This window comes from Pseudochaenichthys georgianus, chromosome 21 (assembly GCF_902827115.2).
Source record: "Pseudochaenichthys georgianus chromosome 21, fPseGeo1.2, whole genome shotgun sequence".
NCBI lineage: Eukaryota > Metazoa > Chordata > Actinopteri > Perciformes > Channichthyidae > Pseudochaenichthys > Pseudochaenichthys georgianus.
In genome coordinates, this window is record NC_047523.1 from 33,070,570 (window position 1) to 33,093,149 (window position 22,580).

The 22,580-nt window shown below is 41.3% G+C and overlaps 3 protein-coding genes across 4 annotated transcripts; 2 read left to right on the top strand and 1 right to left on the bottom strand.

Moving 5' to 3' along the window:
• Nucleotides 1–1,602: 1,602 nt before the first annotated feature.
• Nucleotides 1,603–7,942, top strand: gpr45 (G protein-coupled receptor 45). Of its 2 annotated transcripts, none has more exons than XM_034110749.1 (3): nt 1,603–1,740; nt 3,702–3,901; nt 5,375–7,942. In XM_034110749.1, exon 3 carries the CDS (start codon nt 5,481–5,483, stop codon nt 6,639–6,641), a length of 1,161 nt encoding a protein of 386 aa, XP_033966640.1. In that variant the 5' UTR covers nt 1,603–1,740; nt 3,702–3,901; nt 5,375–5,480; the 3' UTR covers nt 6,642–7,942. The 2 variants fall into 2 exon arrangements, with proteins under 2 accessions (XP_033966640.1, XP_071063191.1); XM_071207090.1 differs by having other exon boundaries at nt 3,702–3,796.
• A 3,097-nt stretch (nt 7,943–11,039) lies between these two features.
• On the top strand, nt 11,040–15,719 carry c21h2orf49 (chromosome 21 C2orf49 homolog). The gene is made up of 4 exons (XM_034110105.2): nt 11,040–11,150; nt 11,303–11,457; nt 12,029–12,281; nt 13,653–15,719. Exons 1-4 carry the CDS (start codon nt 11,040–11,042, stop codon nt 13,707–13,709), a joined length of 576 nt encoding a protein of 191 aa, XP_033965996.1. The 3' UTR covers nt 13,710–15,719.
• A 252-nt stretch (nt 15,720–15,971) lies between these two features.
• Nucleotides 15,972–21,603, bottom strand: fhl2a (four and a half LIM domains 2a). The gene is made up of 6 exons (XM_034109303.2): nt 21,497–21,603; nt 18,518–18,693; nt 18,233–18,407; nt 16,895–17,064; nt 16,616–16,802; nt 15,972–16,521 (listed from the first exon to the last, which is right to left on the bottom strand). Exons 2-6 carry the CDS (start codon nt 18,671–18,673, stop codon nt 16,370–16,372), a joined length of 840 nt encoding a protein of 279 aa, XP_033965194.1. The 5' UTR covers nt 18,674–18,693; nt 21,497–21,603; the 3' UTR covers nt 15,972–16,369.
• Between the last annotated feature and the right edge of the window lie 977 nt (nt 21,604–22,580).

Below are 22,580 nucleotides of genomic sequence, written 5' to 3' on the forward strand. Positions count from 1 at the left end.
ATATTATTACGTGTGTGTGGAGTCTCCTCTGAATATTCTGATTTAGTGGTTTTCACTGTTTGATTTTTTGGTGAATGATGGAGTACCAAAGTCTCCCCATCAGGAAGACATTAAAGCAAACATCTGTGGAATAATGGAGAGGGAAATGAATTCTCTCACCAGCAAGCTTGTTGTGTGGGTGCCACTGAACGTGACGAGCATGCATGTGCCAGACCGCTGGAGTGGAACTGGTTTGATGGGCATGTTCAACACATGGGCACGATGCCAATTTAGACAAGCATGCCCATGAAAAAGATCTCCGCCTGCATGCTAATTGTGTGAGTGTGTATCCGTACGTGTGTGACTAGTACTGAAAATACAACAGTGTTCTTATATCAATCAAAATGAATTACAATAAATTCCATTCAGCAACTCTGTATCGATGTTTTTCTGCACATCTGGATTCAGCCAGCATTATATATCAATGATGTCTGAAAAACCTCCTTAAAATACAAAGCGGTATCATTTATTTAATAATTGATTAGGCTGCTGCTGGAAAATTAATGATGGATATGTGATGTTTCAATAAGAGGTGGTGCATCTTTGAAAAGTGTAAATGAAAAAGACATATACTATAAAAACCTAAACATACCAACACATAAGAGTTGCAGAAAAGCCTCAACTGAAGGCCAAATGCATGTAAGACACAATGCTGCCATCTCCTGGACAAACATCATTAACGCTTATTTGTGAATGTTTACTTTGCATGAGGACACTGTTCATACTGTATGGCATATACAAAAACACAAATAAACTGTTCAATGAATTATACATTATAAATGATAGCTGTTCAAGAAAATGAGAAAACTAGAATTAAAATGTGGATGTTTTAAAGAAGTGGATGTGAGTCTGTTTATGCCATGATCGACTGACAACCCAACATACAGACTGACTGTTTAATTAATACATGCATAATGCTGGAATTCATGGTTTTGTGATAAGGAATTCAAACGTCAATCAATCAATCAATGTTTATTTATATAGCCCAATATCACAATGTCCTGAAATCAGTGTTAATTACAGTAAGGTATTTATCATATTTCTTTAAATGTGTCCTGTTTTGTTCTTACCTCATCCCTTGGTGCATGGCTAAAAGACCAGAACAATAATCTAAATACCCTTTTGATGAATATGTGTGTTATTCATGTGTGTACAAATCCATATTAGGCATTTGAAATGTGCTTTATTGTTTTAGCTAAAATGTTTTATAAACTACCATTTGTTTTAGTTGCTGGCATTTATTAGCTCATACTTTAAAGCACATGCATATATCTTCTTAATGTGCATATTTTATCAAATCCAATGTGCAATCTGCTTTGTAAGTAGACTTGACAACATGTATTAACTATTATTATTAGCTGCGTTAGGTAAGAGACTACCTTTTAAAAGACACACTTGATGTTAAACTATAATGTGTACACAAACACATTAACATCACACAGGTAACAACGTATGCATTAATTAGCATCCCATATGATACATGCTGCATGTGTGAAATGACCTCGCACTGCTCCTTTAAGTCAGGGACCACCTGCTCTCCTCGCGTCAGCCTCATCCGCAGGAGGCACGATGGCGATCGATCCGGCAGGAAAATGTTCAAAGTGGAATATTTTTGGGAAAAGCTCGACATTCACAGCGAGAGAAACGCGATCGTCGAGTCAGGAGACAAGCATGAAGCCTGATCACAAACCTGACGTCGAGGTAGGCTTATTTATATTTAGTAAATGCTCAAAAATGCATCTGATCATTGCTCGTTGCTTACTGGTGAAAGGTTGTCTTTTCTCTTTGACGTGTGTTTTTTCATGATGGTCTGCATTGACAGAAAGGCTGAGTAGACGAGAGAAACCCAGGTGATGGAAACAGGCTCAGTGCTAGTGCCATGTGAAAACAATTATGTGTTTTAATAGTGTAAGCAATGGGTTATTGAAATAAGGATACATATAGTATGGTATTTTATGTATGAGGTTGTACAAAAAGGAAAATAAACCTGCATCAAGGAGCTGATACCACTAATCCTCTTACATGTATCACTGCATCTGGATGCTGTTAATCATAGAAACATGAAAGTGAAACAAATGAACAAATCGATATTATAAAACTCTAATATTTCTCTATGTTTGTATTGTCACATCAATCTCAGTCAAGCAGCAGCTGAGGTAAACCACCTGTTTTTCTTGCAATAAGCAGCCAGGAGCCCCCTGCAGGGCAAAGCTGCTCATTATCCTCTTGACCTCATTTGCACCAGATCATTTTGAAAGGTGAACATGTATTACAATTCAAAATGTATGCATCAAAGTATTACATACGTTTGTTTTAAAGACAGTAAGCAATACCTCATAGTAAAAAAGCAATGCAAATACGTCAACATTCATATTTTTTTAAATGTCACAAACAAGCTGAGTAATCGCTAATCTTTATTGAATATACAACACAAACAATGACATAAACAAGACTTCAAAACAATATTTGTAGTGCCTGACTTTGAGGCATTTTTGCTTAATTAAAATAATTAAAAGAAAAAAATATGCGGTAGATTGAAACGCACATTTTGTTATTCCAAAATCCTGTGAAATGTAAAAGGGAAAATATTTTGCTCATAAGGGATGAGAGAACAGGCTGCTTGTTGCCATGGAATTGATGACCTTGTTGCCATGGCAACAACGAGCAACGCTATGCAGTGGCCTATAAGGATGCTTGTGCAAGAATGTAGCTTCAGTCGCTGCAGGCACCGTTTCATCCACCTGTGTGTCTGAGAAAACCATCATGTATTAAGACTAAATGTGCACTCTTGACGTTTGTTTATCAAAACGTTACAAGCGATATGTTCTGATTTTTGAATTCGAACATTGGATGAAACTGTGTTTACCATCACAGAAAAATCAATGAATCCACAGGCCATTTTTTACAGAAGATATTTTTGAAATGTCACAGTATAAAAGCACAGTTATTAATAATTTAAGGAACGATGGCTGCTTCAGTTTTAGGATGCTTCATGACAGCTGGCTTACGATCACTCTGCAAGGTCTTCCGTGGACGTCTGAATAGAACAAAGGCAATCATCATTTTATAACCAGCAGCTACTATGAAGTCTATTAAGTCAGGAAATGTGTTTCTGCCTCTCCAGTATAGAGATGTCCTCCTTATCTCTGTTTTATATCCTTATAAACTGACATTTAAAGACATCACCTTCATCTTTGAGAAACTGAGGTGGACATTTTAGAAACCAATAATCGATATATCTTGAGAATAATCACTAAATCAATCGATGATTTGAATGTTTTTTATATTCACCCCTAAACCTAAACTGCACTGTTGTTATTCTGTTATCCTATAATCACTGTTATGTGCAACACACACACATTACTCTACTTTCAACCATAGACTGTCGGCTCTCAAGACCATTATATGTTCACTTGTCTTTTCAAAATGCTGCTACTTACTGTACTTTTTACCATGGACGTGTACTTATTCGTTTTTACTTGTATCAACCTGTGCTTGCCTCTATATTGAATAAATCAGTTTTTTTTATCTTTTATCTGAACTGTACATTTCTCTGTTACACTGTATTTTCCCCTCTGTAAGACAAATGAACCTTTTCTGATCTCTCATTCTGATTTATGTCATGGAGGTCATGATGTCTATCTGTTCTTCTTGTCTCCCAGTTCCTGTAGGAGCCCATCCACCTGCAGGACAACCTCTGAGACCAACGTATCGCTAACGCTGTCCCACTACCAGGATGTGGAAACCATAGCAACAGGCGAGTCCTGTGTGTCCTGAGGATGCCTCTGTGATTTATCAAAGTGTGAAGCATTATCCAAGACTGGGCTTCTGCTGAGTCTGAGGAAGACAGGCTATATCCTGGGTGTGTACTACACTGCTGTGTGAATGTGCGTAATTCTTCTCATGTGTGAAGCACGGACTGTGTGTGCTCTGAAGGGTTGGTGGTGTGTGTGTGTGTGTGTGTGTGTGTGTGTGTGTGTGTGTGTGTGTGTGTGTGTGTGTGTGTGTGTGTGTGTGTTTGTTTATGCACCCATGTGAGTCAATACAGCTGTTAATCATCAATCAAATCCAATCTCTGTGAGCAGCCCATGTCTTTCCTGTGAGATACCTCTCATGTTGTGGTGTGTCTGACGGTCTGCTTATGTAACTTCTTCATCCTCTTGGGGAGTCATTTCTCCTCTCACTGTTTGAATGCACAATGATCACTGAGTAATAGATCTGCAGCAGCTGAAATCCTCTGACTATCTAATGAGCCAATCAGTCTGTGGTATCTGTTATGATACCATCTTTACAGCAGTCTTTTTCAAAATAGTTGTACTCTTAGCATGCCAAACAGTAACGCATCATAACAAAGCATTTGTATTGCTCTTAATTATGTGTAATTCCTTTTTTCACTGCACTGCATCACCAAGTACATTTTCTCTGATTATACATAATATACTTGAAGGATAACACAACTCTGATTTAAAGGAGACATATACAAAAGTTTCAGGTTCATCCTTTTGGTTTGAGTTTTCTACTAGAACATGTTGACCCAGAAATTGTTGAAAAAAACTAATTATTTTTCTTATACCGTCTCTGATTATATCTATATTCCTTCTCCTGTCTAAAACACTCTGTTTCTGAAAATATGGCGCACCTTTGCATAGGTAGTTTATAAGTAGTGAAAGGTCATTCTCAAGTAGTGAGGGTATATTTTACAAAGCTCGTATAGACCAGTGCTTCTCAAAGTGTGGTCCGTGAGCGCCCCCTAGTGGTCCGTGAGTATATTGGTAAAATGTCACATTTTAAATAAATTAATCTATTTAAGTTTTCCGCACTCTCGCGGGAATATCTCCGCAATGGAGCGAGCTTAAGTTTCACTTTCAATTGCATGATATAGCCCAGCACAACACCTTCATCACACATGTTGCCACTTGTTCCACTTTGTACCATTTTCAGGCGATTTATAATCTGTTCTAGAAAAACGATGTGTTTTTTGGATATGTGTGGAGTTAGGTGGTCCGCGAGTATTTTTTTAATTGCTTAAGTGGTCCTTGGTATGAAAAAGTTTGAGAAACACTGGTATAGACAAAGGAAGGGGAATCAAATCTGAATAACATGTTGAATCCCATGTTTTGCAACCAAGGCAACCCTTACAAAGTCTTATTCTACAGTTTTTGGGATGGTAGGTTCTACGGATACCAAAATGAATAGGCACAAGCGCTATAAAGAGTCATAGCATGTCCCCTAAAGGAGAAAGACTGCACATTAATGCAATGCCTGTTGACTTTTTCTGTCTCACAAAGTATTCTTTGAAACCCAATTTGACTATATTCTTGTCTTTCTATCTCAGATATTGCCATGGAAGACCAACTTTTGGAGGACATTGTAATGTGCACACCACAACAATAATCAACATGAACCTTCTTCTGGGCTGACATCCCCCCATAAAAGCTGCCATGGCTTTTTGTAATGAAAGCCTGCTGGAGGAGTGCAGCTTCCTGGGGCCGGACAGTGTGGAGGAAGCAGCAGAAAGTCTCCCTTCAGAAGCTGCGACTCCCCTCATATCGGTCACTCTGCGGGTGACCCTTGCCGCTATAATGATCTTCATGATAACCATCGGATTCCTCGGCAACGCTATCGTGTGTCTGATTGTTTACCAGAAACCCGCCATGCGTTCGGCAATCAACCTCCTCCTCGCCACGTTGGCCTTCTCGGACATCATGCTCTCCCTCCTCTGTATGCCCTTCACTGCGGTCACCGTGGCCACCGCCGACTGGAGCTTTGGGAGCGGGTTCTGCCGTGCGTCCATCATGCTGTACTGGCTGTTCGTCCTGGAGGGGGTGTCCATTCTCCTGATCATCAGCGTGGACCGCTTCCTCATCATCGTGCAGCGGCAGGACAAGCTGACCCCTCACAGAGCCAAACTGTTGATCGCAGGGTCGTGGCTGCTGAGTCTGTGTGTGTCCCTGCCCTCTGTGATCGGGTGGAGGACCAGTACGGCGGGTATTGGGGGATCCTGGGCGCCGCAGTGTGTGCTGGGATACAGTGATTCCCTGGCAGACCGTGGATACACAGTGCTGTTAGCAGTAGCAGTGTTCTTTGTACCTTTCGTTGTCATGCTGTACTCTTACATGTGCATCCTCAACACGGTGCGCCGCAACACCCTGCGCATCCACAACCACACCAACGAGCACTCCTGCCTGCCAGCCCTCAACCAGGTCAGCAAGATGAGGCTCAGCGGGCTGCAGCGGCCTCCTCAGATCAAGGTGGACATGAGCTTCAAGACCAGAGCCTTCACCACCATCCTCATCCTCTTCGTGGGCTTCTCTGTGTGCTGGTTGCCTCACACGGTGGTCAGCTTGCTGGCGGTGTTCAGTCGGCAGTTCTACTACAGCTCCGTGTTTTACCCCATCAGCATAGGCGCTCTGTGGCTCAGCTACCTGAAGACGGTGTTCAACCCCGTCATCTACTGCTGGAGGATCAGGAAGTTCAGGGAGGCCTGTCAGGAGTTTATACCCAAGAGCTGCAGACTGTGTCCCAGGGTGCCGGGCAGGAGCCGCAGGAGGGTGAGGCCGAGCAATATCTACGTGTGCAGCGAGACTCAGTCGGCTGTGTGAAACCAGTGGGCTTTGACACCCAGAAAAATAGTTTGGACTCCTTGTCCTCACATTAAAGCGGTGCAGTGATGACCTCGGCCGACCTGGAAGTTAGCATTGCAAGGGTTTCCTCTGCCAAAAGTGATTACTGCAGTAACAACTATTCTACCTGGGATCAACATAAATGATAAGACATTCAAACATCACATTATTGACTATCCACAATAGAGTGGTGCAGGGATGAAGTATTTTATAGGTAGACCCAGAAGTTAGCATAGCAAGAGGTCCCTCTACAAAAAGTAAAGGATTTTTTCATTGGATTTTGGTATACTGCAGAAATTAAGTTCTTTGGTAAATACACATTTATGATACTTAAAATCTTTTGTTCAGCAGGATAAACTTGACGATTATCACGACTTTGATTTTGAACGTAACTGCAACCGGCAGAAGTAAAAAGCTATCAATAGGCTCTAACACACTACATACTTGTCACGTGGCTGCAGGTCATCACCGCTGAGCTAAAGGCGGACTCAAGTGTGACGTTTAGTAATATTATTGAGCCATTTGTTAGCAACTGCCGTTTTTATGACACATAAAAGCTCCGGAAATTCACAAGTTGTTTTTTACTGACGTATTTTATGTTGTAGAAAAACCAGTCAGAATCTCATAAGCTTGTGTTGACCAAAGACCTTATTTCAGGCCTCTAACCAAAAGAAAGTTTTAAATTACCGCAAAATAATATACTGGTTATTGACTAAAGAAACTCATTTCAAGAATGAACTTCCTTTTATCATTTTTAAGCCACCATGGATGAAAAGTGTTCACAGATATTAGCTACAATTTGAGCAACTCCATGACAATTGGACATCCACAGAGGAAGGTCGGTGATTTAATTGAAAGCTCCAGAAGTTGTTATCATTAATGTTCCTGAAACGTACTGCCATCCAAACAGTTTTATATCCTTCATTGTCAATTCACCTCTTTGTTTCCGAGTTTGTGACTGAATTGTTTCATGAATGTTATCCTGTTTCTTCTGACTGATAAGTAGTTGTAATCATAATTATCTTGTGAGTTATGTGATGAATTTCACACAGAAAAAGCATACAGGGTATTGATGTTCAGCAATGTGTTCAAGGGACAGTCTGTACGCTTTTCAACTGACGTCTTATTTAAAAAATACATTGTTTAAAATTATATCTGTGCAGAAACACAACCTTGTGTGGTTTAAAATTGTAATTTAAAACCATGAGTGTATAAGGCGTGTGCCAGTTATTGAGCTGTGAATGTTTACTTGAATGTATCATCTTCCCATGAATAACAAAAACCAGGTAAATAAATGCAATTTTTAAAAGATGTTGCATTGACCGAATACTAATTTCTTTGGGTAAAAAACAAATGGCTGCTTTCACAATGTACAAAATGAAAAATAGGTTGCTGGGATACTAAAGTCATCCTTTCACTGTGAGTGGATGTCTCCTTCACTGAAGACAATACACACAACGGCTTGTGTTTAATTAATTCTATTAGGCAAGGCACGTTTATTTATACAGCACCTTTCCGCACACAGCAACCCAAAGTGCTTTACAAAATAAAATAAAAGATAATTAAGAATAAATACAGTGGAAGCACATTATGAAATTACATTTAAAGACAGGCCTTTAAAAAGCAAAGATAATAAAATAAACACAACAGGTATAAAATACATGAATAAAAGCCATACTGCAGTGTGAATTTGAACAACTCATCCAAATGCAGCGTCCAAAAGATACGTTTTTTATCTCGATTTAAAAGTATTAACAGTTGCAGCTGACCTGCAGGATTCAGGGAGTTTGTTCCAGATGGTCGGGGCATAAAAAGTAAACGCTGCTTCTCCATGCTTAGTTCTGACTCCTGTAACAGAGAGCAGACCCGTCCCAGAAGACCTGAGACTCCTGGATGGTTCATACTTCTGCAGGAGATCATTAATATAATTAGGTCCTAAACCATTTAGTGCTTTAAAAACCAGCAATTTAAAATCAATTATTTGGAAGACTGGAAACCAGTGTAAAGACTTCAGAACAGGACTGATGTGTTCCAGGGATTTTTTTGTGAGACCTGTGAAGACACCATTACTATTATTAGGTTAGATAATCCCATTGGATCAGCCCAGAAATGGTAATTTTTCTTTAATTTAAGCAGTAAATAAACTGTGGTTTGAATTTATTCTCCAAAAATACGTGTGTCATTTTGGTATCGAAACATTATTACTTGATTGGTTTTTAAATATATGTATAAGTGCTATAAAGCTGAAATACTGTACCATCATTAACAATACAGTCTCACACATGGGTCATGTTGCTGTGCAGCATGCAACAGGAAGGTGGTGCTGCTCTCTCACTGCTAATTAAGTTTGATACATTTCCTGCTGAATTACTGACTGCATTTCTGTTTTATCGCTGTACAAATTAGAGACGTGTGATCCACAGTGGGTGGAAGAAATATTTGAGATATTAGGAGAACTGCTGCTGTGGAATTGAAGCGTTTGTTTACAATTATTTACACAGCGTGCACAATGCATGGAATGGTGTTTTTTTTAATACAAGATAATGAACGTTTCTCATTTTCCGTCAAAATTCCCTAAAGCCCATATTGTCAAACCAACAAAGAATTTAAATTCACTGTCATTATGGAAAAGAGTAGATTCTTATAATTGAGGGGCATTCAAATGAGTTAAAGAGATTATTGGATTATTAGATTTACACTTTTTGTCATATTCCATGGAATGCTCTTAACATCCCGATAGCAATGAATATCTTAAGTGCTTTGACAAAAATCCATTAAAAAATGTCATAAGTGGAAGCCGTAGTAGCCTACTGTAAAAAGCACGACCAATCATTTTAGCCGGCCCGGCTAAAATAACTGGATGGCCGTATACCTGCCTGTCAGCCTTCCATCGGGGCACAAATTTATCTCGTGCCCTCCTTGGTCATGTGCGCGTTCGTGTGTGTTGGAGGAGGGGCTCTGTGAGGAAGTGGCAGATTTTTTCCGGCTGTGTATTTTGGTATTTTCGGTATTTTCAGATTCGAGCGCACTCGAGCTGTTTCTCCAAAATTACCTACCCCACCTTTAAGATGTCAGATCTAAAGGTCATATGCACATTTTGAATCACTGCCCCTGATACTGTTTAACGGTTTTGACCAGTCACCTGAAACTCACATGCTTCAAAGAAGTAACAAATTAAAAATGTTTTCATGAAGACTGATTGTGTTATACATATTCTGAACCACAGTGATAAAACACGTACTCATTTGGTCTCCAATTTGAAAGCTTGAAAGCTGTAAATACTTACTTTCCTTCTTAATATATGTTGATTATTTAATGTGTAGCCTACGGTAAAAGGGTAAGTGGTTTACATTCAAACATTACCATTAATTGTATACACACTGAAAAAGAGTCAAGGCAATCAGTAAAAAATGTGAATATGCCCTCATATCTTTACTAATGTGCCAACTCATGACAGCAAATGAAGGCCTCATGGTTGCCTTTACATCACATTCCTATCCCTAACTCAATCAATTACGTCCCTAACTTTCTAATCCGAGGACGTGACAACTCCTCCAATGCTGCAGTAGTTCCTGACATGTTGTCGGTCAGTTTGTCCCTCCAATCATCCAGCCATTTGAAAGGCAAACCATTGATTATTTTTAACTCATTCCTTTCTATGCCTGGCTCTCGCTCTGGAACCTTTTGGTTTTGGTTTGTTTGTTGGTCCACAACCAAAAGCTCAGGTACATTGATGAGAAGCTGCGAAACACACTTCAACACGACAAATTGGACTGGAAAGATGTGGCAAAGTAACACAGAAGCTTCACCGAGGAAAATGCAGTTTGCATCCCTTGTGAAAAAAGGGATATGCAGATTTGGTTTGGATTGCCTTCTTTGTTTTTTATATTTTGCAATAGTGCTGTCATATTGTTGTAATTCTAAGTACAACTGTGGTATAGAGTGATTCAATTTATTCTTGTAAATGCGACATTTCTCCAACATAAAATTAGTTGAATCAAGAAAAAACAATATTTGTACCTTGAAAGTTTATAAAAATGTCCTCCTCCTGAAGTTGCACAAACACTGATATAATACATGCGATATTGTGTCTTTGTGTTAATTACACAGATTACAAGAATTGTAAATATACATTTTAAATCTCCTATATGTCTTTTTGTACACGATAGGTATTTTTTAAAGGATATATATGTTGGTTTCCATCATATATGTTTGTTTTTTTATATCTTATTTGTCTTTGTTACATTATATATTATGTATTTTCTTACAGAATATGTCTTTTTTGTATATCATTTTCTTTTGAAATAGCATGGAAGAGTGAATTAGATACCGTGTTGTTATAACCCGGTGCATGCCGGGTAAAGTGACGAATCCAGCATGGCCGCTTACACGGAACAAGATGGAAAGACAGCCAGCTCCTCGGATGTGGATCTATTACTGCACCCTGAGCTGATGTCCCAAGAGTTTCTGCAGCGTGTCTTGTGTGGGGTGAGCTAAAGTGTATAGAGGAACGTGTAGAGTGTCATTGAATGTGTAGGTTAAGGAAATACACCCTCATGTTAGCATACCGGCTAACTGTGTGTGTTTCATCAGCAGCAGTTTGAATGAGCTGAGCTAACAGTGATTTCTTTCTGAATCAGAAAAACGTCAGCACCAGAGGCTGTGATAGTCGGGACCGGCTCACAGAGCTTTACCTGCAGCATGTCATCCCGCTGCCGCAGAGGAGACTACCGCACAGCCGCTGGGGGATCAGGATGGAGAAGAGCCGAGGGAGGCAGTCCTCAGCCGGGCACAGGTCAGAGAGGCACCGCTGATCCATGTGTGTCTCTAGATATCAATATATCAGTGGTGGAAGAAGTACTCAGATTGTGGACTTGAGTAAAACTAGCTATACTAAAGTGTAAACATACTCAGACAAGTAAAAGTTCTGCATTTAAAATCAGTTTGTATGTAAAAGTCATGCGGCTCCATGTCAATCGAGCATTGTTTTTACTACACTGGACAAAATCTGCAGTTTTTACATTGAAAGGTCTTGTATTTTTCAATAATTTCCATATAATGTGAGCCAATCAATGCGGAATTTTAGTAATTCCAGTGACATAGAACACAGGTGCGTTGTTTGACCTCACAAAGCATCATAGTTATAACTTATTGCCATGTTAAGTGCAGAACTTTAAACTGGCATTAATTCATCTTAGTTCCACCATCGCTCGGCGAGTCAACAAAATACCACAGCAGAAGCAAGAGAATAATCTCAGTGTGAGACACACGTCTCCCTGTACACCTGCTGCAAAACCCTTACTGTGAAAATGATCAAATGATTGATGGATTTTTTTTTGTTTTCATTGTTGTTTTTAAATTTCCAGTTCCAGTAACGACCACAGCAGGAAACGGCCTCTGATCGTGTTTGATGGCACTTCCTCTCACTCTGGCCCGCTGAAAGTTAAGAAACCAGAGGGAACCGCCGTGTCACCGGGAGACAGGTTAAAACCTCCTCCTGCTGTGAACCTGTACAACCCCGTCCGCAAGATATCAGGAAACACATCCTCCTCTTCCTCTTCATCATCCAGTCTTTGCAGCACTGATACGGCACATCTCAAACGCGAGGCAAACAGCACGGTAGGAACCTGTAGTTCAGTCATCTCATGCAGAGTTACCGTTTTTACTTTCACATAATAGGCAATTTTTGATATGCAATATATTGAAAAGACAATGTAGTATGTATAAATGAACATAAACGTAGACCCATAACATAGCAACACGAAAAACACTGTTTTTAAAGTTGCAACGAATTGACAAATGAGATCAAATCATTGGCCAAAAACTGTAAGAAATAAAGTAATTGAAGCTCAATGTGACGCTCTGTCGAAATCAGTCGGAAGACGCAACGGCTCATTTCAAAATAAACCTGGATTTGCGTAAAAAAATAGTTTTTCGAGGTTCGGGTGTTTTGTTTTATTTTAAATAAACAAAGTCTTGGCTTTCAGAATATGAAACTTTTATTTCCAAACTCAAACGATAAATACATGTCTGAAGCTTGTAAAGGGACGATGACACCTCTCACTCGCACCCTGCTGTTCCGCAGCGCCGCCCCCCCCCTCCCTCCGGCTGACATTATGAATGTAAGCGTATAGTAATCATAGATAACACGGCAGGGTCCGTTACAGTTTGTTTGCATCTGATTTCAAATAAACAAAGCCTTGGCTTTCAGAATATTAAACTTGTTTCGGCAAATGATGATAAATACAACGTTGAAGCTTGTGACGGCATAATGGCCAGCGGAGAACGGAGTCACTTGACGTCACAGCAGGCATAACAACAGCCGGTGTTTCTCGAGAGGGTTTTCCCCTGGAAACAAACACAATACACACAAACGCAAAATTACACAAACACACACACACTCGCGAGCTTCCCCCAGACCAGTAATTCCAAGCGAAAATATCTTCCCTCCGTAGTATTTTTATCATTTGCTCCGCTAACCAATCAGATCGATGGATTCCAGAAAGGAGGAAACCTTGAAGGCCTTTTTCTCAAAATGATGACTCGGTGTCAGTCATTATATAATGTGACATATTTTGCTTAATATTTGGAGAACAACAACAATCCTGATATCATTAGAACGCTAGGAATCTCCTCTTTCCAGCGGTGTATACAACTCAAAATGTGTCTTCGGGTCAATGCGACCGATTTCGATAGAGCAGGTCACAAATAATTGCAGTCTATGCTAAGAAACGAATGGGCACATTATTTGAAGGCAGATGCTATTTACACCCACGTAGCTAACAAAGCTATTGTTGGGTGGGTGTGAATAGCTGAATAGCTGCCGTGTGTCCCTTTTCCCCCGGGTGCAAATAGACGCTCCGTTTTTTTTTAATCTACGAATGTAATTGATATTGTATACTATTGGATAGTAACCCATTGATCAATGTTATATTGATGTTTTGTCATTGCTTCTTGTAATGCCAGTTGTCTAATCTTCAATCTCCTCAGGATGGAATGCATTCTCCAGAATCGAAGAAAAAGATCAGCCATGTGACGTGGCCCTGACCTCTGACCCTGATACCACAGACCTGATGGGAGCTCACACTCTGCGGGACAGACCGCTCTCCTCCCAACACATCTGTGCTGTCCCGTCACAGTCATCCCACTCATCACAAAAGGAGTGAACATCCTCTTTGCCCTTCATGTGTCACAGCTTTCAGCCTGAGAGCTGACAGGTAGGCCGGTGCTCTGAAGACCCTCCAGCTTCTGATGTCAAACCTTTCCTCGTTGCTTTCCACAACCTCAAGTGCTCTTACCATCCGTTATCAGCAACTCTCATCAAGTCCATCAATTGAAGACCTTCCAGAGGACATAACAAGTAACATGACGTTTGTTTTCTGAAATAACATTCATGGAAGTTATAGTTGTTGTTGTTGTTGTTGTTATTTAGTTTAGGATTTGGTTTTGATCAGAACGCTTCCAGACTGCTTTGAAAGGGGTAAACAAGAGTGTGTAATGAGTTGATTTTGATCACCACAACTATTTAGAAATGTTTGCTTGCACTAGTTGTCATTGTAAACCATCTGATGCAGCGATGGTGCTCTTTGAAAATACAAGATAACAGAAGAGAGAATTGATGCGCTATGAATTACATGCAACACACAGTCCACATCCGGCAAGTTAAACTATAGTGCTGTCGCAAAGACGACTGGATTGCTTTCCGTATCCTACTACTATCGACACATTTAGCAACTTATGAAGACCATTGGGTCGAAATCAAGACCTATATTCCAATGTGTTCCGTTTGAAGTAACTCCCATTGCTGCTCGGAGTATCGAAGTGCACGTACTTCTGCCAACAACCAATATGCAGATCAGTGTTTGCCGTCATCCTAAGCTAGTGCCAGATGGTACAAGAGGGCTTCTCTGCATTTAGTTTTACCCGGTAACTTTGGTTGTTTCACCGTCAACCTCTACACTGCTGCGGATAGTAACTGCAAGCCTCTACCATTGGTACTATTTGGTAACTGGAGTTAGAAAACTTTTCCTGTTCTTTGCCCGATAGTTGAAGATCTTTGGTTGAGCTGTAAATTGGCCTTCATTTTGATTGGATGGCACTTGGTGGCAGACAGAAAGGGCTGATGGAGTCATTACTCTATACAAATTAAATTGTGGAATTAACATTTACTTATTATGATGATGATAAGGGAAAGCAAAAACATGTCTGTTGCCATCTTAACTGGAACTGGGGGGAAAACTGTGATGTATTTCTTCTCAATGAGCGCCTCTCCAATCATGTTTGGCTTTATTTAAATCTCAGTGCTGTAATACAAGTTGTTCAGGGTTTTTACTCTAGTGTGGTATTGTACATATGTTGCACTTAAAGGTGGGGTAGGTAAGTTTCAGAAACCGGCTCGAGTGCACCAACATTTGAAAGTACACAGCCGAAAAGAATCCGCCCCTTCCTTCAGACTTCCTTTCAGAGCACCTCCTCCAACACACATGAACATGACGTCAGCAGACTGGTGAAAGTGGCCGCCTGTTGCTGGCGAGTCGTTGAAGTACTGCTGCAATGCACGCCCAATGAGGGCACGAGATACATTTGTGCGTGCACGAGATGGAAGGCTGACAGACAGGGCGGCAATCCAATCCGTTTACCCGGTTGTACTTTTTACAGTATTACGGCTTCCACAGATGACATTTTTTTTTTTTATGTTTTTTTTTTGTCAAAGCACTTCAGATATTCATTGCTATCGGGATGTTAAGAGCATTCCATGGAATATAACAAAAAGTGTATCTCGAGCCGGTTTCTGAAACTTACCTACCCCACCTTTAACATCGGAGGTAAAATAATTTTCTAATCGTCTCCATAGTAATCCGCTGCTAAGAAATGTTCACATGTTTCAATAATTCAACAAAAGAAAGGAATATGGATTTAAGCAGCAATATTGTCTTTTTGAAGTATATTTATTTAGAATTGTAGATACAAGAGTCACACAGCATTTTTAGTCCATCGTTAAAAAAAGTGTCATGTTTGTACTAACGGTTTTTAAAATAAATGTCTCGATGCAATGAATATTTTCTTGATTCTAATAATAGAAACTCGGCAGCTTTGTGACTCATGCCTGATATGCCAGTATGACAAAATATACAATACTTAACTTACTCTTAAACTAACCTTGTGGAAAAAAATATTAAATTCCTTTTAAGACGTCTGAGACTCGCCAATCTTGCAGAGGTTTTGTATTAAAAGAGTTGCCTAAATAAACCCTTTTGTGTGTGAAATACATTCGTGCACTGCTGCAGTGGGCAGTAATCAGAGTAAAGACACACTTTAATATATTTAATTGGTAAAAGCACAACTCATTCACATCAAGCTAGTCCATGCACAAAGCAATAATAATTAACACGTCAAAGCGGATAGGCTATATAATTATTGTAGATTTATTCAGTGTCTATCTGCAAACTGGTTGCTGTTTCATATTCAATAAGCAAAGGTCTTCACATTAATGCCAACACTCATTTTATTTGTGGTAACTTTTCTTATCGAGTTAACATAAATAAACTTTCTAAATCCAAATAAGGCTGTTAGTAGTTTGTACTTCGTGGCATGTAACAATTCATAGTAATGCTAGCTTTTAAAGATGCTGTGCTCTGATATAGGTATATATTGTATCTGTCATTCCGCTATCACCAGTTGGATGAGCTCCTCTCCTTCAGACTGATTTAGATGTCCTTGCCGCACTCTGGGCACAGGATGTCATCTCGCTCGGTGAGGAAGCCACGGCCAACCAGAGACACGGAGCACGCCTTACAGTTGAAGCAGTCGTTGTGCCACTGGCGCTCCTCAAAGGAAATGTACTTGCTGCCTCCGAGGCCTGAAAGGAACAAGTCCAAACATTTAAGCATTTAATAAAACACTCCTTTTCAGATTCACGGAGACCCATGCAGGATGAATTAAACTGTGATTACCGCTAATGGGGGTGGTGCAGGAGGCACACTTCTTGGCATAGAGGTTGCAGAAGCAGTTGAGACAATAAGCGAAGTCATCCCTGGAGGTGAACCTCTGGCCAGACAGCTGCTGCTTGCAGCTGGTGCACAGGAAGCAGTCCTTGTGCCAGGGCTGGTCACGGTAGGTCACACCGCCAGTGGTGATCGGCTGATGAGCGGGAACACGCGTGTCATGTTACTCATACAAGTGGAATCATTGCTCCTTGAGTTGAGATGGAGAATTGAGTACTTGGCTCCTACCTTCTTGCAGTGCACGCATTGCATGGCGAACTGCTTCTCGTAGCAGGGCACACAGAAGTTACTGTTGTCCTTAGGGATGAAGCTCTTGGTGCCAATGGGCTGCTGGCATCTCTGGCAGGTGAAACAGGTCTCATGCCAGCTGTTCCCCTTGTGCTCCATCTTCCTGGAGCCTGCAGAGAAACACAAGGAATGGAAGGAGTTAGGAAAGGATGCAAAGACAACCAAAAGAAAGCATCAGAAACGTAGCCTAAAGCGATGGGGACAGTGCATTCCCATGGTGCTCAGACAGACGTGTCCTGACTGATTGTGTCGTGGCAAATGAACTCTCAAAACAGGAAAGAATGAAACTGAGAGGAATCAATAAAACACAGAAATAGTTGAGATTAATCATTATTATTTACACCACCAAACAACAATGTTGAACAACAACATGACCTGCCCTCGAGCAATCGTACAGCAATGCTCCCACGAATACAAGAACCACAGGGCAGATATACGTTTTCTAAACATGTTTAACGCACACAGTCAGTTCTCCTAAACTTGGACATGTTCCAGATGTCAAAAGGTCATCATCGCATGATATGAATTATCCAATTAACAAAGACTTAACTGTTTGCACATACATTGCTTCCTTACACTAACTTACACTTAACTGTATTATGTCTAAATGTAGCCTCTTTGCATTTCCTCTGAGCTTGGCTCACTTAACGTAATAATTAGAAACTGTAATTCAATAACATACCTAGTTACTATGACTAGGTCCAAGACTGATGTAACAATTGCTCTGCACATGTCACCTAACAAAGTTACACTAATTTGTTACATATAGGTCAAACAGAACGGAAACATTTAGGAGCCTTGAGACTTATGTGCAAAGCATTCACAGACGCTTCTCTTTCTGACGCTCAAAGATATGCCGTGACTGTTTCTGCTCTGTAGCTCAGTTGTTTAGTTGATCCACAAACATTCCCAACCCTCTGGTGGAATCAGTTGTTTCCTAAAATGCTGAAATATGTGTTTGTGAAGGTTTGTGTTGATGCCAATTGGCTGAATCAGTTTGTGGTGGTGAGATAAAAAGGGGTATATCATCTAGTCGTGCCATTAAGGCATCATTGCAATCAGCACTGATCACTTTTCATTTGCAACCTACAATTAAGACCCGCCCCCTTTTTATAACCCTTGAACCCTTCGTTGTGGACTCCCTAGAGATGCATGTGTCTAGTCGTTGCACAATTTTGAGTTTGTGCTTGTGTCATATCAGAAATGGGATTTTCCTACGTGTTGCGTCTCCTACCTGTGGTTAAACTTTAATATGTGGCACTCTTTCTGACTTCCTACCTGGCATGATGGTTTTCTTGCACTGGTGGCACTTGGAGGAATATTCATTGGAGTAGCACTCGGTGCACAGGAGCTTTTCATCCTTGGTGGAGAAGGGCTTATCCACCAGCGAGCGCTTGCACTGGAAGCACATGAAACACTCCTCGTGCCAGTGGCGGTCCTTGTACGACAGGTCCTGGTGGAACATCATAGTTAGAAACAGCTTTGATGGTTTTAAGGACAGAATTAAACAAAGCGCGTGTTGCTGTGGCTCGTATATAAAGTGTATTTTGTGACATCTCTTACCCTGGTGTTGCAGCCAATGGGCTTCTTGCACTCCTCGCAGGTGTTGGAGTACAGGCTCTCGTAACATTTCACACAGTACGGATTCTCCTCTCTCAGAACATACTTCTTCCCAAACAGGGATTCCTTGCAGTAGTGGCAGTCGTAGCGCTCGGTCATTTTGAACCGGAGTCACTCACCTGAGAGAGAGGAACACACAAAGCAACAGATACTGAGAGGAGGGGAAGTATTCTGTCGAAAGCATGTGACCCATCTGGTTCATTCAGCATTTGGAACAGCTTCAATGAGATGCTTTTCCACAGCATATTCTCCAAACAACATTAAGGTTTTCAGACGGTTTTATGATTTGCCGATTCCCTTTAAATACATAATTGCAGTGGCACCGACACTCAGCAGAAAGCAATTTGTCGAACATCGTGAATTTCACATTCCTTTTTGTTCCTTCCACTTTCCTCCCTTATATCTCTAAGCCATCTTTCATTTCTTCTCGTTGTCAGAACGAGAAGGTGACAGATGAGGAGGGTATAAATAACCCCTATCAGGCCTGCTTAGAGACAGTCAACTTTGGCCCCCTTTGCATACCGCCGCTCACCATGCTGCTGTACCCTGACCCATCCATCACCACACGTCCAGCTGCCAGTACCAGATCACTGTGTCCCTTGTCATCATGCTGTGTGTGTGTGGACTAGCATTACTATACTTGTGGGGACCTAAATATGTTTACACAGTCACACGTGTGGGGACTCGCCTCCCTTATGGGGACAAAATGGAGGTCCCCATGAGGGGAATCATTAATTTTAGGGTGAAGACTTAGGTTAGGATTAGGGTAAGGTTACGGGTTAGGATTAGGCATGTGTTGGTTAAGGTTAAGGTTAGGATAAGTCTCCAGGAAATGCATGTAAGTCAATGTAATGTCCCCTGAAGTTGTGTGTGTGTGTGTGTGTGTGTGTGTGTGTGTGTGTGTGTGTGTGTGTGTGTGTGTGTGTGTGTGTGTGTGTGTGTGTGTGTGTGTGTGTGTGTGGTGTGTGTGTGTGTGTGTGTGTGTGTGTGTGTGTGTGTGTGTGTGTGTGTGTGTGTGTGTGTGTGTGTGTGTGTGTGTGTGTGTGTGTGTGTGTGTGTGAATGGCACTTGTAATAACGGCTACTCTCAATCTGCAGCTGTTTGCGGGCGGCCTGTTGAGCCCCCTGGTTATCCCACCTGTGTCTAAAGTCTCTTCTCTCTGTGAACTGAGGACAGCGTAAGCTGTATATTTGAGTGTATGCAGAATGAGCGGTAGAGAGAAGAACCAAGCAGGAGTAAAGCTGTCCAGTGCACATGCAACCCAAAGCATTTTGAAGATATGAAACGAATAATGTCCTTGGAAAGGCTTTGGCAAAATAGGAAGGCTAGAAAAAAGAATACAACAATTCTAGAATTTGAGAAAAAAATGAAAACCAAACTTTATTTCCCATTTCTTGTGACCATTCTTGTATGTTTTTCTTTCCTGTTACACACGAGGCTGCTCTCCTCCGTTTCCTCTGATGTTATATCTTGCGGTTTCATTGAGCCGGAGCTTCTCACCCTTACAGGATCTATTTGTAACCGCTGGGTATTCCCTCCTCAGTGATCCCACAGGGTGATGTGTAGACGTTGGTATCTTTTATCTGGCCGGAGTTGAGACGTATAATCTGCCTGTCCTTTCTGCTCCCAGTTACCCTCAACCCCTCCCCACATTCCCTCATTGTCTACTGCTCCCACCATGACTCACCTAGCTTATATAAGGATTTATCTGACTCCTAAAAATAAAAAACGGATAATCTGGACTGCCACAAATAAAACCTTCAGCTATTCAGACACGCAATGCAGCTGTTTCCCAGCTTTGGGGGTCCCTTTGATGTTGCCCACCTGGGAGTCTCTCAAATCGCTTAATGCCAAACTGAGCGATGGCTTCATGGATGGCAAGTGTTTGACCGCCGTGCAGCCAAGAAAGTTGTAACTCTTAAAGACACAGTTTGGTGGTTTATTGTCCGGATTTAGCAAGAAATAGTTGTGAATCAAGCTATAAAAAGATGCATGTCAGTGCCTTATAAGGCTCAAGAAGCCCTAATATCCGTGATGGTCTTTGTCATCATTCCAAAAAAAGGTAAGGGTCCATACGTCTCTCTAACATCCAACCATCGAAATAAATCAAATCATAAACCAGTACCTTTTCCAACTTTGACCTTTAACCAGCACATCATTTTCTGTTCCTCCAAACAATTCAGTACAAACAACACTAATAATAGCCTTGTGAGTGAATAATGGAATTAAATGTTCAAAGCTCTTAATTGACAATGTTCCTGCTAAAACCTTGAGTTACCGCTCTCCAGGAAAGGACAGTTAATTAATAGTTTGCTGTTCAAAGACGCATTCCAGCCATTGTAAAATAAAAAGGTAACGGCTATAGTATTCTTCTTCTATGGAGAGATATTTACAGAAACAATTCAAATCAACAAGTTGTTGTATTTATATATTTTGGTGCGTTTGAAAAGTTTGACTGCAAGATTCTCTTCAAAAAATGCTAGAAGTTCCACCAAAAAAAATAAGCACTGCAACAGTCAGCATAAGTGTACACTACAAATTGAGGAGCTGACACCTTTGCGAACACAGTTTTGCTGAAGTGGGATGAAAAGGGATGAAAGAAGGGATGAGATGGAAACAGGGGTGAACAGGGGGTTCGTGTTTGTTTGGGAGAAAGATGATACAAGTGGTTTAAGAAGATTGGAAGTCACACTGTCTCTGACACGAGGATAGAAAGTAGGGAGTGAGAAGAGGCTGTGAAGAAGTGGAGGTACTGTGCAGGTGGAAAAGAGGGAGAAAGTGGGTGGGGAGGCAGACAGGGGGAGCACAGGGAGCAGCTGGGTGTCCGAGCAATGGAAGACATGGTGGCTGAAGACCAGTGAGAGGATGGATGGAGGGAAAGATGGACAAGTGGATGGATGGAGCAGTTGAACAAAGTCTTACCTTCCTGTCTGAGGAGTGTGTGCCTGTGCAGAGTCTGGGGCAGACTGAGCGAGCAGCGCCGTGCGAGCTGTAGTCACTCCTGATTGGGTTACTCCACCCATCAGGGGCTAATTGAAATCAGGGGAGGGGCGACTGAGAGGGTCAGAAAAAGGGGGGTGGGAATCTTTTTTGAGACGATCTATAAATACAGAGGCGCTTCACAGAGATAACCCCCAGGCCCCCTTTCTCATTCAGGCACCGGCGAGACCGTGTGGCCTTTTAAGGTCACTCTGTTGTTCACTCACATCCTCACTCACTCGCACACTTTTCACTTTACTTTTCTAGTGTTTGTGTTTCTTCTCAGAACCGCCTCGTCGCTCCCCGTCCCACTTCCTGGAGAGAAGCAACGGTTTTCTTTGGATCGGGGATATTTGCTATCGTTTGGCTTTCGTAATACTGCACACAGACTCTGTTACTTAACGCCACACTCTCCCTATGGCTGCTTGATACATTAGGGAAAGGACGCCGAGGGTCAAACGTCAGAAATGGTTGTCCTGTGAGACTTGTCCCTACTCATGTGTCTCATCTGTCTTTACCTCCCTATATTTCTTCTCACAGGGGAATAGGCATTTAATCCTAAAGCTTTGACGTGTGGGGTACAGTGTCCCGGCCGGCTACTGACAGACACGCGCTCTGGTTTCTGAGAAATGTGTAGCACCATTTTTTGTGACGCCACACTCTCTTTTTCCCCTGCAAACCCCACCCACAATCCACCTCTCTCTCTCTCTCTCTCTCTCTCTCTCTCTCTCTCTCTCTCTCTCTCTCTCTCTCTCTCTCTCTCTCTCTCTCTCTCTCTCTCTCAGGTCTCCCTGACCCTTTAGTCTCTGGACACTCTCCGGTGAGAAAATGCGTCACTAGAATCAAGTGCTCTATTTAAAGACCACCAAAGACCCATTGGTGCTTTACAAAGTGTGTGTGTGTGTGTGTCCATTTGTTTATGTGCACACATTATGCTCATAGGTGTGGTATATATCATATTCATGATTCATATTCAAATAGTTATTTTAGTCATACTGAAATATCTCAACATAAGGTAAAGTATTAG